The sequence below is a fragment of the Rana temporaria genome, chromosome 9 (genome assembly GCF_905171775.1).
Source record: "Rana temporaria chromosome 9, aRanTem1.1, whole genome shotgun sequence".
Lineage (NCBI taxonomy): Eukaryota > Metazoa > Chordata > Amphibia > Anura > Ranidae > Rana > Rana temporaria.
This window is the reverse complement of record NC_053497.1, coordinates 43193375-43211417: the sequence shown is the minus strand read 5'-3', so window position 1 is coordinate 43211417 and position 18043 is coordinate 43193375. Positions and strand designations below refer to the sequence as shown.

General features: G+C 46.1%; 1 protein-coding gene across 1 annotated transcript in view; it reads left to right on the top strand.

The window, feature by feature from the left end:
* The window catches only part of RASGRP4 (RAS guanyl releasing protein 4), a 78442-nt gene that overhangs the window by 13049 nt on the left and 47350 nt on the right, over nucleotides 1-18043 (top strand). Inside the window, exons 5-8 of the mRNA XM_040323294.1 lie at nucleotides 8241-8375; nucleotides 8519-8666; nucleotides 13856-14029; nucleotides 17728-17844. Of these exons, the coding sequence (XP_040179228.1) occupies nucleotides 8241-8375; nucleotides 8519-8666; nucleotides 13856-14029; nucleotides 17728-17844 (574 nt within the window). The remainder of the gene's footprint in view (nucleotides 1-8240; nucleotides 8376-8518; nucleotides 8667-13855; nucleotides 14030-17727; nucleotides 17845-18043) is intronic.

Below are 18043 nucleotides of genomic sequence, written 5' to 3'. Positions count from 1 at the left end.
ACGCCAATGTGCCTGTACGTGCCATTCTGCCGACGTATATCTACATGAGGCGGTCGGGAAGTGGCTATCTAAGGTCTGTCGGACTTCCAACAAAAAAAGTCAGATGGAGGCTACACATGGCCGGACTTTCCGAGAAAAAAAGCCAGTCGGACTTTTTTCTCGGAAAGTCCGACTGTGTGTACGAGGCATAAGAGACACTTTGCATTGGCAAGGAAACAACTACACTGGTGAAATATATATATATATATATATATATATATATATATATATATATATATATATATATATATATATATATATATATATATATTATACTGTATATATAGGTTTTAGGCAGGTGTTAAAAAAATGCTGTAAATTAAGAATGCTTTCAGAAATAGAAGTGTTAATAATTTATTTCTATCAATTAACAAAATGAAAAGTAAATGAAATGAACACAAATTTAAATCAAATCAATATTTGTTGTGACCCCCCTTTACCTTCAAAACAGCATCAATTCTAGGTACACTTGCATACAATTTTTGAAGAAACTCAACAGGTAGGTTGTTTCATACATCCTGGAGAACTAACCACAGATATTCTGTGGATGTAGACTGCCTCAAATCCTATCTCCTCATGTAATCCCAGACTGACTCAATGATGTTAAGATCAGGGTCCCAGACAGACTCAATGATGTTGAGATCAGGGCTCTGTGGGGGCCAAACCATCACTTCCAGGACTCCTTGTTCTTCTTTACACTTAAGATAGTTCTTAATGACATTGGCTGTATGTTCATGGTCATTGTCCTGCTGCAGAATACATTTGAGGCCAATCACACACCTCCTTGATGATATGGCATGATGGATAAGTATCTGCCTGTATTTCCATTTGCAGAAATGCAGCCCAAACTTGGAAGGAACCTCCACCATGTTTCACTGTTGCCTGCCGACACTCATTATTGTACTGCTCTCTCCAGCCCTTCGGCAAGCAAACTGCCTCCTGCAACGGACAAATATTTCAAATGTTGACTAGCAGAGCTCCTGCTGTCATTTTTCTGCCCCCAAGTTCCTATCCTTTCATGCATACATGAGCAGGGGCGTCCCTAGGGGGGGGCCAGAGGGGGCCCTGACCCCCCCAACATCATGCTGTGCCCCACCATGTGCCCCCCCCCCCAAAAAAAAAATGTTTTTTTTTTTTTGCAATTTTTGTATTTTGCTCCCCGAGAGGGAGAGCGTCCCCAGTCAGCTCTGCGGGGGATTCCTCCCCCTCCCTCTGCTCGCCATCACTGCATAATGCGAGCGCTCACACAACCAGATATTCTAGCCTGGACCGTGTTTAAGTGTGTGCACTGCAGACTGCAGTACACTGTAATCACTGAACTACATTATCTCCATCCCTTCTCTCTCCCCCCATCTGTCTCCCTCCCCCTCTCCTGTTCTTTCAAAACATTCACAATTTACTTTCACTTTCAGTTAGGCAGATAATACAGTATACGGTGCACATTTCTTTCCTGCATCCACAGATTGCAGGAAAGAAACGTGCATGATTCCCCCATCAACAGACAGTGGTGACAGGGGAATATCCCTCCTGCCCAGCAATTGTATTCTCCCGACAAACAGTGATTATCACTAGTGACTATACAGCAACCACTAGTGATAATTATAAGAGAATCTGCTCATTAATGGTTCAAATCTCAGCCAGTTTCTGCTGAGATTTAAACTGTCTATGGCTGGTCTTAGTTCTTAGGCAGCCCATACATTGATTAGCACTGTGGAGTGTCGGCTTCCTGGCGGGATTGGGCATGTGGGATTTCAAACACACCCGAGCCCATCTCTATTGGTTGTAGACAGTTGAGCTCCCTGCAGCTTGCTTAGCAGCAGTGGACCCTTCTCTGACATGCTGATCGGGATGCAATCCAGGTGATGCTCTTAGTCAAATCCTAGTCATAAATATCAGTGATTTTATTGATCAAAGCCCACACTTTACAGGCATAGAGCCCACACTTTACAGGCATAGAGCCCACACTTTACAGGCATAGAGCCCACACTTTACAGGCCTAGAGCCCACACTTTACAGGCATAGAGCCCACACTTTACAGGCATAGAGCCCACACTTTACAGGCCTAGAGCCCACACTTTACAGGCCTAGAGCCCACACTTTACAGGCATAGAGCCCACACTTTACAGGCCTAGAGCCCACACTTTACAGGCATAGAGCCCACACTTTACAGGCCTAGAGCCCACACTTTACAGGCATAGAGCCCACACTTTACAGGAATAGAGCCCACACTTTACAGGCATAGAGCCCACACTTTACAGACATAGAGCCCACATGGCTGCTGAACATACGGGTGATTATATTTATGTGGTTGTACTCTTGATGCTAATAAATACTGTGTTTATTAGATCTGACTGGGAGCATTACCTGGATCACATGCTGATCAGCATGTCAACAGAGAAGGTTATACAGCATTACTGCTGCTAGGTGACCAGCTGGGGGCTCGGCTCTCTATAACCAATAGTGCCAGCCTTCCCCTGCATGCACCCATAATGTCACCAGCACTAGGTCCTAATAGACTGCCGCCGCTGCCAAGGAGACAGATGCCAGACCAGCGCTGTAAATAGCAGGGACAGGACAGCTGGGGATCCCCACTGTGGCAGAACCCCAGGGCCCGGTGGCAAGACAACCTTTGCAACAATGATAGTTCTCCCACTGCTTTGGACCCTTATATTTTCTTGGTGTGCTGGTGACATATATCTCTTGTTTTCTGCCACCCTGGGGGGCCCCAGTATAGTAGGAAGGGAGCTCACTGCAGAACATATGAAAGGGCCCATAGTGGGATCGTAGTAAAGGGCCCCAGGATATATATATATAATTGCATTTTATAGTTGGCCCCCCTACTTTTGTCCCTGTCCCCCCATGTGCCCCCCCTAAATATGAAAGCTGGAGACGCCACTGTACATGAGTCACTCAGTCTTGTTTCCATGGCTTTTTGGCTACAATTCTTCCATGAAGACCACTTCTGGTCAGATGTCTTCGGACAGTAGATGAGTGTACCTGGGTCCCACTGGTTTCTGCCAGTTCTTTGCTGATGGTATTGCTTGACATCTTCCAGTGTCAAAGGGATGTAAGCATGATGTGTCTTTCATCTGCAGCATTGTCTCCTTGGCTGACCATTGCATCTGTGGTCCTCAATGTTGCCCATTTCTTTGTTCTTCTTCAAAAGAGTTTGATAGAGAGTGATAGGTGTCCCAGAAGCCGCACATCAATTCAAAGCCTGCAGTGTGATAGTGAATGGCAGTCTCAGCCTGGACCCCGCCAGGCCACACATTTTCCCCAAATGCGTTTCACTCCGCTCACTGAAGCTAACTCATGGGGATCAAAAGAGCTTGAACAGCACATCCTAAAACCCCAGTCTGCTTTGCAATCTTTGCCTGGGAGAGGAGATACTGATGCAATATAAATACCTTGGCCATGTACGCCGTCGTAAGTCCTAATCTGGGCCGTCGTATCTATGCGACTGATTCTTAGAATCAGTTACGCATAGATAACCATTAGATCCGACAGGCGTAAGGCTCTTACGCCGTCTGATCTTAAATGCAATTTTTTTTTTGGGCCGCTAGGTGTCGCCTCCGTCGTTTTCCCCGTCAAGTATGCAAATTAGCTAGATATGCGAATTCCCGAACGTACGCGCGGCCGATGCAGTGAAGTTACGACGTTTACGTTAGCCTTGTCCCGGCGTAAAGTTGCCCCTGCTATATGAGGGGCAACCAATGTTAAGTATGGCCGTCGTTCCCGCGTCGAAATTTAAAAATGTACGTTGTTTGCGTAAGCCATCCGTGAATGGGGCTGGACGCCATTTACGTTCACGTCGAAACCAATGACGTCCTAGCAACGTCATTTGGAGCAATGCACCCTGGGATATTTTACGGACGGCGCATGCGCAGTACGTTCGGCGCGGGAACGCGCTTAATTTAAATGCTCCACGCCCCCTACCCGGCTAATTTGAATTAGGCGGGCTTGCGCCGGGTGATTTACGCTACGCCGTCGCAACTTTACAGGTAAGTTCTTTGAGAATAAAGCACTTGCCTGTAAAACTTGCGGCGGCGTAACGTAAATCAGATACGTTACGCCCGCCCAGTTTTGCGCTATTGTACGAGAATCTGAGCCCTTGTGTCTTGTTGCTGTGCTCAGTCTTGCCATGGTGTATGACCTGTGACATGAAACTGTCTTTTACAACCTCACCTTAGTAGCAGAGTTTGGCTGTTCCTCACCCAGTTTAAAACCTCCTACACAGCTGATGTACATAAGAAAATGATTATCATTAGTCGCAGAGTTTGGCTGTTCCCTACACCGTTTTACACTCCTACATAGCTGTTCTCTTTTTCAGTTAATGACTGTGTTTAAATCTACATATGAAATTGATTATCATTTTCACCTGCTTGATATAATTGGTTAATCCTACACCTGACCAGTGGCGGCCGGTGGAATTGTTTTTGGGGGGGTGGCAAACGGTATGCCAACCCCCCCAGTCGGTCAGTAGCACATACCCCATCACTGATGGCTTCCCCTGCTCGGCAGCCTCCCATTCTCCTGCTCTTCATGGGTCATCATGGTTTCCTCCCTCCTCTGTGGCCAATCGGGAGTCTTCTCTTTTCGGCCAATGGGATAACAGGTCTCACACCTGCTTCTGATTGGGCAGATTTAGGATCAGTGTCGCAACAGCGAATATTAATTCGCTGTTGTAACACACCTGGGTGGGCTCCGTTTGCATTCTCTGCGACCCGAGCCCACCCTATTTTGAAGCCTATTAGAGCTTCTGGCTCTAATCAAGTGCTTATGAAAAAACTGGCTGCTGTAATTCATGCGCCTGGTGTCCTGAAATGGGCTGGACACATGCATATAGGGGGTGGTCTGGAGAGAGGGGGCAACACCCGGGCGCCCCTAATGAATGGGCCGCCACTGCACCTGACTCTAATCTCTGACTTTGTGCAAGTATACAAAGTGTTCAAGTGTAAGGCTGCATTCACATCTGAGCGACAGCCGCGATCGCGTGTAGCGGCGTATTTTGCCGCGAGTACAAAACGTTCACTTTTTTTTTTTTTTCTCTCAAAGTCTTCCCATTGCTGTCAATGGGAAAACGCCTATGTCGCCTGAAAAAAAGGGTCCGGGACTTTTTTTCAGGCGACAGGCGTTCAGCGTCTATGAGATGTGAACCATCTCCATAGACAGCAATGGGAATTCTCCCCTCGAGCGACAGAAGCGTCCGGCGTCAGGCGTTTTGTCGCTCAGGTGTGAATGGGGTCTAAGTGTTGGTTTGAAGCAAATGGGTAGTCACACTAAATATTGATTTGATTTAGATTTTTCTTTTCACATTGCATTTTGTAAATTGATAAAAATAAACAATTAAAATATACATTTTTGAGAGGATTCTTTACACATACCTAAAACTTTTGCACAGTAGTGTATATACTGTGTGTGTATGTATGTATATATATATATATATATATATATATATATATATATATATATATACCGTATTTATCGGGGTATTGCGCGCTCCGGCAGTGTCATCTTAAGAGCATTATAGGCCCCCGGGCAATACAGTGCACTGGGGCCCTGTCTACACAATCACGCACGAGAATTTACTGACAAAAATTATAAAATTTACTGGCAGTACCACATTTTTTACTGCCACTGCAAAAAAAGTACCTAAAATTATAGTTTTCAGTGCCGAACAATGCAAATGTCAGTATTTAAACTATACACATATAGCTAGTGCTTATGGCAATGTGTTTAAGTTAAACAAACGTAAAAAAAAAATGTCTTCATTGACATGAAGGTCAGGTTACTATAACCCAGCCAGCACAGAGTTTCCTCTTACATCAGAGTCTGCAGGATTCCCCCTTACAGTGAAAGGGAACTCTTATGTAAAGGGGAACGCTGCAGATCATGATCTAAGGGGGGAACTCTGATGTGGAGGGGGGCTCTGGTGACCAGAGACCACCTTATATCAGAGTCCACTGCTTTCTCTTTCCCACTTACATCAGGGTCCGCAGACTGAGTTCCCCCTTGCATTGTAAGGGGGAATCCTGCAGACTCTGATGTAAAGGGGAACTCTGATGTGTGGGACACTCTGGTGACCAGAGACCACCTTCCGTAGAGTAAATACGCTAAGGTAAGGGGGGTCACTAATATAGGAGGTGGAACCTTTATATCAGTGCCCCCCTTTTTGCATTCACTCCCCCCTTACATCAGCAACCCCCCGCATTCGTGGAGGACCGGATCTTCTCTGTGATTTCCGCAAACTGGGCATGGGCAGTTCTAACCCGTCACTCTCCACAATTTTTTTACTGAGGTTGCTGGGCAGCCGGTGGGGCCCCCCAGGCAAGTGGGGCCCCCGGGCAAATGCCCAGCGTGCCCAATGGAAAAGATGGCCCTGCGCTCCTAACGCTACTAACTGTTTTGGTGTCTTGCCCGGCGTCCATCGGCGGCCTCGTCCGGTCCGGCGTCCGTCTGCGGCCTCGGTGGTGTCCTCCCTGCTTCTCCTGCACTGTCTCCGTGTCGAATCCCCGCTTCCCGCGCTCAGTTTGAACGCCTCTGCCGACATATACCGAGCGCACTCGGCACGCTCAGCCACGCTCGGCTTCTCACGCATAAACGTCACAGAGTGTGACCACGAGCGAAGCCGAGCCTGGCCGAATGTACCCAAGTGTACTGCGCTCGGTATATGTCGGCGGAGGCATTCAAACTGAGCGCGGGAAGCTGGTATCGGCGTATATCGCGCACCCACAATTTTCCCCTTATTTTAAGGGGAAAAAAGTGCGCGGTATACGCCGATAAATACAGTATATATTTGTCTGCAAAAGGTTTCTGATTATCAACTTGTGTACATCACAGGCAGGGAGCACAATCAGACAGGTGACACTACGTTCTGGCATTGATGCTCCTAAAAGTAGCAATTATTTTAATTTATATTGTACATTCACATCAGTCCCTGCCCTCAAGGAGCTTACAATCTAAGGTTCCGAAACTTACATTCATACATACAAGAGGGAGAAACATGCTAACTCTGTGCAGGTAGTGCCTCGTGGAAGAGTAGTTTATATTCTATTTGCTGACATAGACATGCCTGTCTTACCAGATTAATATTTGAACCAATAATTGTTGTCCTTGAAAGTTAATAGCATTGTTAACCACTTAAGGACCGCTGCGCGACGATATACGTCGACAGAATGGCACGGCTGGGCACAAGGGCGTACATGTAAGTCCCCTTTAAGAACCCAGCCATGGGTCACGCGCTCGTGACCCGGTCTGAAGCTCCGTGACCGCGCCCACGGCCCCGCGGACCCGATCGCCGCAGGTGTCCCGCAATCGGGTCACAGGAGCTGAAGAACTGGGAGAGGTGAGTGTAAACAAACCTTCCCCCTTCTCTGTGGCTTGTCACTGATCGTCTGTTCCCTGTCATAGGGAACGACGATCACTGACGACACACGTCCAGCTATGCACCCCCTACAGTAAGAAACACACAATAGGACACACCTTTAGTGCCCCATAGTGGTTAACCCCTTCACTGCCATTGTAATTTTCACAGTAATCCGTGCATTTTTGTAGCACTTTTTGCTGTGAAAATTACAATGGTCTCAAAAATGTGTCAAAAGTGTCCGATGTGTCCGCCATAATGTCGCAGTCACGAAAAAAATCACTGATCGCCGCCATTACTAGTAAAAAAATAATTATTAATAAAAATGCCATAAAACTATCCCCTATTTTGTAGACGCTATAACTTTTGCGCAAACCAATCAATATACGTTTATTGCGATTTTTTTTTTTTTTACCAAAAATATGTAGAAGAATACGTATCGGTCTAAACTGAGGAAAAAAAGTGTTTTTTAGATATATTTTTTGGGGATATTTATTATGGTAAAAAATATTGAATTTTTTTTTTAATTGACGCTCTATTTTTGTTTAAAGCGCAAAAAATAACACCTGCAGAGGTGATCAAATACCACCAAAAGAAAGCTCTATTTGTGGGAAATAAGGACGTCAATTTTGTTTGGGAGCCACGTCGCACGACAGCGCAATTGTCAGTTAAAGCGACGCAGTGCCGAATTGCAAAAAGGGGCCAGGTCCTTTACCTGTATAATGGACCGGTCTTAAGCGGTTAATAGTAGTTAACAGAATATGGTGTCCATATCTAAACACTCCTAGAAACGCCATTGTGTGTGTTAATGATAAACTCATCTGTTTCACACCTGCAGGTTCTGGGTAAATCGCTATCCAGAGATGTTTCGGCTTGACCGTGAATTAGAAGAGCTGATGTGTGATTTCTGGGAGGTGGTTAAAGACCGCAGATGGTCAAATGTCCACAGACAAAGTCCTGATACCTCATTCACGTAAGGACTTTATGTAATCCAGTCTAATCTATATTTCCCCAGCAGCTGAGGAAATTTTACTTCTCTTTTCTTTTTTCTTGCCGTTCTTGATTTGCTTTCTTTTATATTCTTCACTTTTACTTTTTTATTATTTTTAATACCAGATTTGACCCGGAAAGCCCACAGCCTTTTCCAGAGTCACCAAGCTTCAACAAGAAGAGGAAAGTCTCCCTTCTATTTGATCATCTGGAACCATCAGAACTGGCAGCTCATCTCAGCTACCTGGAGTTCAAATGCTTCTGCAGGATTACGGTAAAAATCTCAGATGGGCAGATTCAGGTAGGGCAGCGTAACTTTGTAGCGTATGGTATTTACGCTACGCCGCTGTAAGTTAAAGAGGCAAGTGCTGTATTCACAAAGCACTTGCCTCCTAAGTTACGGCGGCGTAGCGTAAATGGGCCGGCGTAAGCGCGCCTAATTCAAATTGTGAAGAGGTGGGCGTGTTTTATGTAAATAAACCATGACCCGACGTGATTGCCGTTTTTAACGAACTGCGCATGCGCCGTCCGTGGACATATCCCAGTGTGCATTGCTTCAAAGTACGCCGCAAGGACTTATTGGTTTCGACGTGAACATAAATTACGTCCAGCCCCATTCACGGACGACTTACGCAAACAACGTATTTCAACAAACAAAATTCGACGCGGGAACGACGTCCATACTTAACATTGGCTAGGCCAGCTATTTGTTCGACTAACTTTACGCCTGAAAACGGCTTACGTAAACGGCGTATCTTTACTGCGACGGGCAAGCGTACGTTCGTGAATAGGGGTATCTCGCTGATTAGCGCATTCTAGGCGTAAATCAGCGTTCACACCCCTATCGGTCGGCGGAACTAGACAGCTAAGATACGACGGTGCAGGCTGTCGTATCTTAGCTACATTTAAGTGTATCTCAATTTGAGAATACACTTACCGTATTTATCGCGGTATAACGGTAAAAAAAAATTTTTTTGTTTTTTTGTACTTACAGTTTTGGTGTCTTGCGCGGCGTTCATCGGCGGCCTCGTCGGGTCCGGCGTCCATCTGCGGCTTCAGGTGTCCTCTTCGGCGGGTCGGGCGTCCGTCTTCGGCGGGTCGGGCGTCCGTCTTCGGCGGGTCGGGTGTCCTCTTTGGCGGGTCGGGCGTCCTCTTCGGCGGGTCCGGCGTCCTCTTTGGCGGGTCCGGCGTCCTCGCGTCATCCCCGCTCGTTTCCCGCCACGAGTTTTGAATACTGCTACGGCATATACCGAGCGCAGTACACTCGTGTAACGTCGGGCAGGCTCGGCAACTGTCGCGGTGACGTCCTGTACGCTCAGGACGTCAGTGCGAGAGGCGCCGAGACTGCCCGAAGTTACACGAGTGTACTGCGCTCGGTATATGCCGGCGCAGTATTCAAAACTCGTGGCGGGAAAGCGGGTATCGGCGTATATCGCGCACCCAAGATTTTGCCCTGATTTTCAGGGCAAAATAGTGCGCGGTATACGCCGATAAATACGGTAAATGTACGACAGCTTAGATTCAGAGTTACGACGGCAAATCTACTGATACACCGGCTTAACTCTTTGTGAATCTACCTAAGAGACTCTACAACAACAAAAAATTGTCTAATGAAAGCAAGAATTCTAAAAGGTTCATAATCCAAAATAGTATGTTTATTATCTGAAACATGAAAATAAAGCACATTTACCGGATGATTGATGCGAAGTGAAGGCTAAAAAACACATAACTATTTTAAAATTTGTTAAACTTATTATTAAGATGATTGTCCAATGTTTAGGTAAAAAAGGGCCTAAAAATCGAATTCATTAACTCACCTTCATACAGTTTTGTTTGATTATTGCTTATCACAATTGAACACAGTGGGGTTTCATAGTGTGTGAACAATTTGTTCACTATAGTAAACCCCTTCAATACAGGGCTTTTTTACCCACCTCAATACTGGGCCTATTCTGGCACTTCTCTCCTATAAGTACAAATCATCATTCTTTTGCTAGAAAATTACGCAGAACTCCCAAACATTATATATGTTTTTTTAGCAGACACCCCAGGGAATAAAACGACGGTCATTGCAACGTTTTAGCTTGCACGGTATTTGCGCAATAATTTTTCAAACACCTTTTTTTGGTGAAAAAAATGGTTTCACGAATTAAAAAATAACAAAACAGTAAAGTTAGCCCAATTTTTGGGGAAAATATGAAACATTATGTTACACCGAGTAAATAGATACCTAACATGTCATGCTTTAAAATTGCGCACACTCATGGAATGGCGCCAAACTTCGGTACTTAAAAAATCTCCATAGGCGACGCTTTGAAATTTTTTACAGGTTACCAGATTCGATTTACAGAGGAGGTCTAGTGCGAGAATTGTTGCTGGCACTCTAACACACGCGGCAATACCTCACATATGTGGTCTGAACGGCGTTTACATATGTGGGTGGGATTTACGCGTACGTTCGCTTCTGTGCGAGAGCTACCGGGGACAGGGGCGTTTTAATTTTTTTTTATTATTATTTTTTTTTATTTGATTTATTTCTTTTTTTACACTTTTTCTTTTTAATTTTAGTTTTTTTTAATCAGTTTTATTCCTATTACAAGGAATGTAAACATCTCTTGTAATAAGAAATGTGTGTGACAGGTCCTCCTTTATGGAGAGATGCGGGGTCAATAAGACCCCGCATCTCTCCTCCAGGCTGGAAAGCATGAGATCGTGAAAACATTTTCACCAATCTCATGCTTAGTATTGCTTACTAGCCACAATCGCGGCTTTGTTTACTTCCGGGTACCCAGGCGGGACGTCATCTTGCCTGGGCCTCCGACGGTCATAGAGATGACCACGGGAGAGCCCGGAAAAGCAGAGGCGTCTCTAGGGGGGGGCCAGAGGGGGCACTGACCCCCCCAACATCATGCTGTGCCCCACCATTGCAATTTTTGTATTTTGCTCCCCCAGAGGGAGAGCGTCCCCAGTCAGCTCTGCGGGGGATTCCTCCCCCTCCCTGTACTCGCCGACACTGCATAATGCGAGCGCTCACACAACCAGATATTCTAGCCTGGGCCGTGTTTAAGTGTGTGCACTGCAGACTGCAGTACACTGTAATCACTCAACTACATTATCTCCATCCCTTCTGTCCCCCCCGATCTGTCTCCCTCCCCCTCTCCTGTTCTTTCAAAACATTCACAATTTACTTTCACTTTCAGTTAGGCAGATAATATACGGTGCAAATTTCTTTCCTGCATCCACAGATTGCAGGAAAGAAACTTGCATGATTCCCCCATCAACAGACCGTGGTGACAGGGGAATATCCCTCCTGCCCAGCAATTATATTCTCCCGACAAACAGTGATTATCACCAGTGGCTATACAGCAACCACTAGTGATAATTATAAGAGAATCTGCTCATTAATGGTTCAAATCTCAGCCAGTTTCTGCTGAACCAGCTGAGATTTAAACTGTCTATGGCTGATCTTAGCTCTTAGGCAGCCCATACATTGATTAGCACTGTGGAGTGTCGGCTTCCTGGCGTGATCGGGCATGTGGGATTTCAAACACACTCAAGCCCATCTATATTGGTTGTAGACAGTTGAGCTCCCTGCAGGTTGCTTAGCAGCAGTGGACCCTTCTCTGACATGCTGATCGGGATGCAATCCAGGTGATGCTCCCAGTCAAATCCTAGTCATAAATATCAGTGATTTTATTGATCAAAGCCCACACTTTACAGGCATAGAGCCCACATGGCTGCTGATCATACGTTTGATTATATTTATGTGGTTGTACTCTTGATGCTAATAAATACTGTGGGCTAGATTCACATAGATTAGCGGATCTTTAGATCCTCGTAATCTATGTGATTTACGATCCGCCGGTGCAATTTTGCGAGGCTAGTGCAGTATTCACAAAGCACTTACCTCGAAACTTGCGCCGGCGGATCATAACTCCCCCGGCGGAATTCAAATTCCGCGGCAAGGGGGAGTGTACAATTTAAATCAGGCACGTTCCCGCGCCGATTTAACTGCGCATGCGCCGCCGGCAAAATTTCCCAGTGTGCATGCTCCAAATGACGTCGCTAGGACGTCATTGTTTTCGGCGGCAACGTAAATTGCGGCCCTCTGTATTCCAGACCGACTTACGCTAACGACGTAAAAATTTGAAACTCGGCGCGGGAACGATGGCCATACTTAACATTAGCTACCCCTCATATAGCAGGGGTAACTATACGCCGGAAAAATCCGAACGCAAATGACGTAAAAAAAAGCGACGGGCGGGCGTTCGTTTCTGAATCGACGGAAATCGGAATTTGCATATTCCTCGCGTAAAAAACCGAAGCGCCACCTAGCGGCCGGCGGGATATTGCAGCCTAAGATCCGACTGTGTAAGTCACTTACACCAGTCAGATCTAAGGGAGATCTATGCGTAACTGATTCTTATGAATCAGTCGCATAGAGCCGACCGTCGGATCTCAGAGATACGACGGCGGATCAGGAGATCCGCCGTCGTATCTCTTGATGAATCTGGCCCACTGTGTTTATTAGATCTGACTGGGAGCATCACCTGGATCACATCCTGATCAGCATGTTAACAGAGAAGGTTATACAGCATTACTGCTGCTAGGTGACCAGCTGGGGGCTTGGCTCTCTATAACCAATAGTGCCAGCCTTCCCCTGCATGCACCCATAATGTCACCAGCACTAGGTCCTAATAGACTGCCGCCGCTGCCAAGGAGACAGACGCCAGACCAGCGCTGTAAATAGCAGAGACAGGACAGCTGGGGATCCCCACTGTGGCAGAACACCAGGGCCCGGTGGCAAGACAACCTTTGCAACCCTGAAAGTTCTCCCACTGCTTTGGACCCTTATATTTCTTGGTGTGCTGGTGACATATATCTCTTGTTTTCTGCCACCCTGGGGGGCCCCAGTATAGTAGGAAGGGAGCTCACTGCAGAACATGTAAAAGGGCCTGTTGTGGGATCGTAGTAAAGGGCCCCAGGATATATATATATATATATATATATATATATATATATAAAATTGCATTTTATAGTTGGCCCCCCTACTTTTGTCCCTGTCCCCCCATGTGCCCCCCCTAAATATGAAAGCTGGAGACGCCACTGCGGAAAAGCACCGGATGGCGGCAGGAGGGGGGTAATGTCCTCTCCCGCCACCTATAAGAACGATCAAGCGGCGGAACTGCCGCTATGATCGTTGTTATGATGCACAGAATCGCTGGCACTAAAGAATGATATCTGAATGATGCCTCTATCTGCACCCATCATTCAGATATCACTGCACAAAGCCCAGGACGTCGTATGACGTCCACCCAGGATGGGAGATCCCATCTGTGGACGTCAAATGACATGAAAAAGCCCTTAATGTATGCAAAACTATCTTAACAAGGTAGAATGGTCTGAAAATACGGGCCGATACCAAATTTCTACTATTATCTGATTATGACTTCTCTTTGTCAGCATTTAGACTATCGAAGCTACACTTTGCAGAGTTCTCTGCGAGAAATCCCTCGGCTGGAGCGATCGGTCTCCTTATGTAACAGCATTTCACAGTGGGTTCAGCTCATGATCCTCAACCGCCCAACTCCACAGCAGAGAGCTGAGGTCTTCACCAAATTTATCCACATGACTCAGGTGAGAATTGAACTGCATCTAAATCACAAAGATTAATGTTCCTTGTGTTATGTTTGCATCATAGCCACAGCCAAAGCTGCTTTTATTAGGTTGTATTTTTAATGCTTTGGCATCATGTTGCACTTTTTGGAAATCAGCATGCTGCATGCACCATTTTCTGTGTCAGCGGACTGTTACGTTTTGGTCACACTTGTACATTATCCTGCATTAAAATGCATGCAATTAATGTCAAAATACCAATAATTCCAATATGGCTAATTCTTCTCTGTGTTCTACAGGGAGTAGGGAATGGTAAAACCACCTGTAAGTTCTTTGGGGGTTTTATGATGTGACCTAAAAGGACAAATTTCACTTTCTGTCCTGGAGATCCAAAAAATTAAGGGAAATCATTATTTAGACGGACGGGCCCGGATTCACAAAGCACTTGCGCCGACGTATCTCAACATACGTCGCGTAAGTGCACATATGCGCCGTAGTTTCTACTCAGAAACTAAGATACGCCTGAAAATAGGCTTCATCTGACCAACGTAACTTGCTTACGCCGGCGTAGAGTGGGCGCATATTTACGCTGGACGTATTTGGCGCTCCCATTGATTTTCTATTCACATATGCAAATGAGGGAGATACGCCGATTCACGAACGTATGTCCGTCCGACGCAGTGCGCGTAAAGTCATAAGTCCGGCGTAAAGTTATGCCCCATAAAGGAGGTGTAACTCAGCAGCATCCATACAAAGGGCTGCACCAGGGAACACAAGCCAACGTATTTTACGTAGTTTATGTAGGACGTGAATATGACTAGGCGTAGGTTACGTTCACGCCGTAGGCAGTGATCCAACGTATCTTAGGCAGTTGTTCCGACGTGATTGTGAGCATGCGCACTGAGATGCGCCCACGGGACGGCGCATGCGCAGTTTGCGATTCTTATCTGTCTGGCGCTCGGCCCATCATTTGCATGGGGTCATAACTCATTAGCATGGCTCACGCCCACTTCCACTTACGCCCATCTACGCCTGAGAAACCCAGCGCAGATTTGGGAGGAAGTGCTTTGTGAATTCAGTGCTTGCCTCTCTCTGCTGCGTCGGCGTAGCGTAAAGGAGATACGCTACGGCGGCATAAATATGCGCCAGTGTCTGTGAATCCGGACCTTAGACTGTAACTCTGTTTCCCAGGACAAATATAGAAGGTGAATATCCCTAGGTGGGTTAGCAGTAAAAATCTCACAGGGGTTCTAATCTCTTCCATACTTTATCCTGAGCTAGATTAAAGTTTTGGTCAGAGATATACCTTAAAACATAGGACATGATGCTGTACAAAAGCTGGCCATGAACTATATGAATTTCAGGAATTTGCCAAAATTTGCTCAGTGGGTGGCCCTGTTGACAGCCTCCCGCCCAACATTTTTTAATTGAAGGAGCCAGGTGAAAAATTGACATCTGAAAAATGGCTGCGTCTGATTGCTATTCAAGTATTTGAGACAGCCTGTCAAAATACAAAAGCCCTAGTGGGGATTCGTCCATTCACACTGTGGGCCAGATTCTCAGAAGAGTTACGACGGTGTATCTCAGGAAACACCGTCGTATCTCTGTTTCTGAGCCCGGGTATCTATGCGAGTGATTCTTAGAATCATTTTCGCATAGATACGGCCAAGATCTGACAGGTGTAAGGCACTTACACCGTCGGATCTTAGATGTAATGCAACGCCGGCCGCTAGGTGGCGTTTACGTTCAGGTCTCATTTGTTTATGCAAATGAGCCTGATACGCCGATTCCCGAACGAATTTGCGTCGCGTAGCCGTCGTTTGCGTAAGCGTAAGGTTACCCCTGCTATATGAGGGGTAACCTTACGCCAGTCCGCCATATGCCATGTTAAGTATGGCGTCGGGTCCGCGTCGTCTTTTCCCGTCGGGTACGTCATTTTCCTAAGTCGTTCTTGAATACGACTTTACGTCAATGACGCACACGTCGGCGTCATTGACGTTTTCCGTCGAGAACTGGAGCATGCGCACTGGGCTATTTTAAGCCCGGCGCATGCGCAGTTCGATCGGCACGGGGGCGCGCTTCATTTAAATAGAAGCCGCCCCCTTTGAATTACGCGGGGATACGACGGGCCTTTTACACTACGCCGCCGCAAATTACGGAGCAAGTGCTTGAGGAATACGGCACTTGCTCCTGTAAGTTGGGGCGGCGTAGTGTAAATGACTTACACTACGTCGGCGGCGTATGTACGAGAATCTGGCCCTGTGTAACTATTATTGTATGGCCATCCTAAAATAGTTGTAAATGTGGAAGTTTTCTTACCCTAATGCATTCTATGCATTAAGTTAAAAAACCTTCTGTGCCAGAGGATCCCCCAGCCTCCCCTTATACATACCTGAACCCAATCTCGATCCAGCGATATGCGCGAGAACAGCGTCTCTGTCCGCTTTCTCCCTTCTCACTGGACAGACTGATAGTATCGGGAGCCACAGGTAATGAAGGAGCAGGGGGTGGGGCCGAGCCGCCTTGTCTTTGTCAATGGATACAAGCAGGACGGCTTGAGAGTGAGCCTGCACAAGTGCCTCCATAGACAGCGCCTTTATGGGGCACGCGCTGAAGTGGCAGAGTCAGGAGTGACAGGTAGGACCCGAGAAGAATAACATGTTTATTATTTTAATACAAAATAAAATCGAAGGACAGCCAGACAACTAGTATTGTCAGCAATGACAACCTCAGCATTTCTCTAGGTTTTTATTCCATTTTTTGTACATATGCTTCTGTTTGAATTGCTTGATTTACCATTAGGCTCTTTAGGGCAGTACCTATAGAGCCAGAAGCCAAAAGGTGGCTTTTCCCATAAGGAGAAATATTGTAATCTAATATAAATGAGAACATGGGCCCAGATTCACAAAAGAGATACGACGGCGTATCTCTGTTTTAGGGTCTTCCTAACTATGCGACTGATTCATAGAATCAGTTACGCATAGTTAGCCCTAAGATCCGACAGGTGTAATTGAATTACACTGTCGGATCTTAGGATGCAATACCGCGGCCGCCGCTGGGGGGAGTTTGCGTCGTAAACCAGCGTCGGGTATGCAAATTAGTAGTTACGGCGATCCACAACGGTTTTTCGCGTTCGCTACGTTACTCGCTACGCTACTGCTAGTCTAGTCTATTTTTCCGTCGCAAAGTTAGTCGTCGTTTTTGCTGCCCTAACTTTACACAGCACACGTATGTGCTGTATAAAGTATGGCCGTCGTTCCCGCGTCGAAATTTGAAAATGTTTTGTCCTTGCGGGAATACGAATGTACGCTATGCACGTCGCCGTTCGAAAAAATGACGTCACTTCGCGCAAAGCACGGCAGGAATTTCAAAACGGAGCATGCGCAGTAGGTCCGGCGCGGGAGCGCGCCTAATTTAAATGGCACACGCCCCTTTGAATTACGCAGGCTTACGCCGGAGGCCACCAGCGTAAGTTTTCATGCAAGTGCTTTGAGAATCAGGCACTTGCGATGAAAACTTGCGTCTGGGCCATGGTCTTTGTTCAAAAGAGGGGTTCCTATCTGAGACCTGCATTGTACAATGGTCATTTCATATCTGTGGGGACCTCATTAGTTTAGTTTTGGTCTTTGGGTAATAAATAAATAATTAACATATGGCCCCAATAGAAAATCTAAGCTGCAGTGATATTCCTTTATTTATTGTATTTGTTTATTTTACAGAAACTCCGTAAGCACCAGAACTTTAACACCCTGATGGCAGTGATTGGAGGACTGTGCCACAGTGCCATCTCCAGGCTAAAGGAGACACATAGTCACCTATCACAGGATGTACTAAAGGTGAGTGGGAAAGAATCACGTCTTGTATAGGATTTGTAATTAAAGGGGTTGTAAAGGTTTGTTTTTTATTTTCTAAATAGGTTCCTTTAAGCTAGTGCATTGTTGGTTCACTAACCTTTTCCTTCCATTTCCCTTCTAAATGTTTTTTTTCTTTGTTTTTTTTTTCTTTGTCTGAAATTCTCACTTCCCGTTCCTCCTC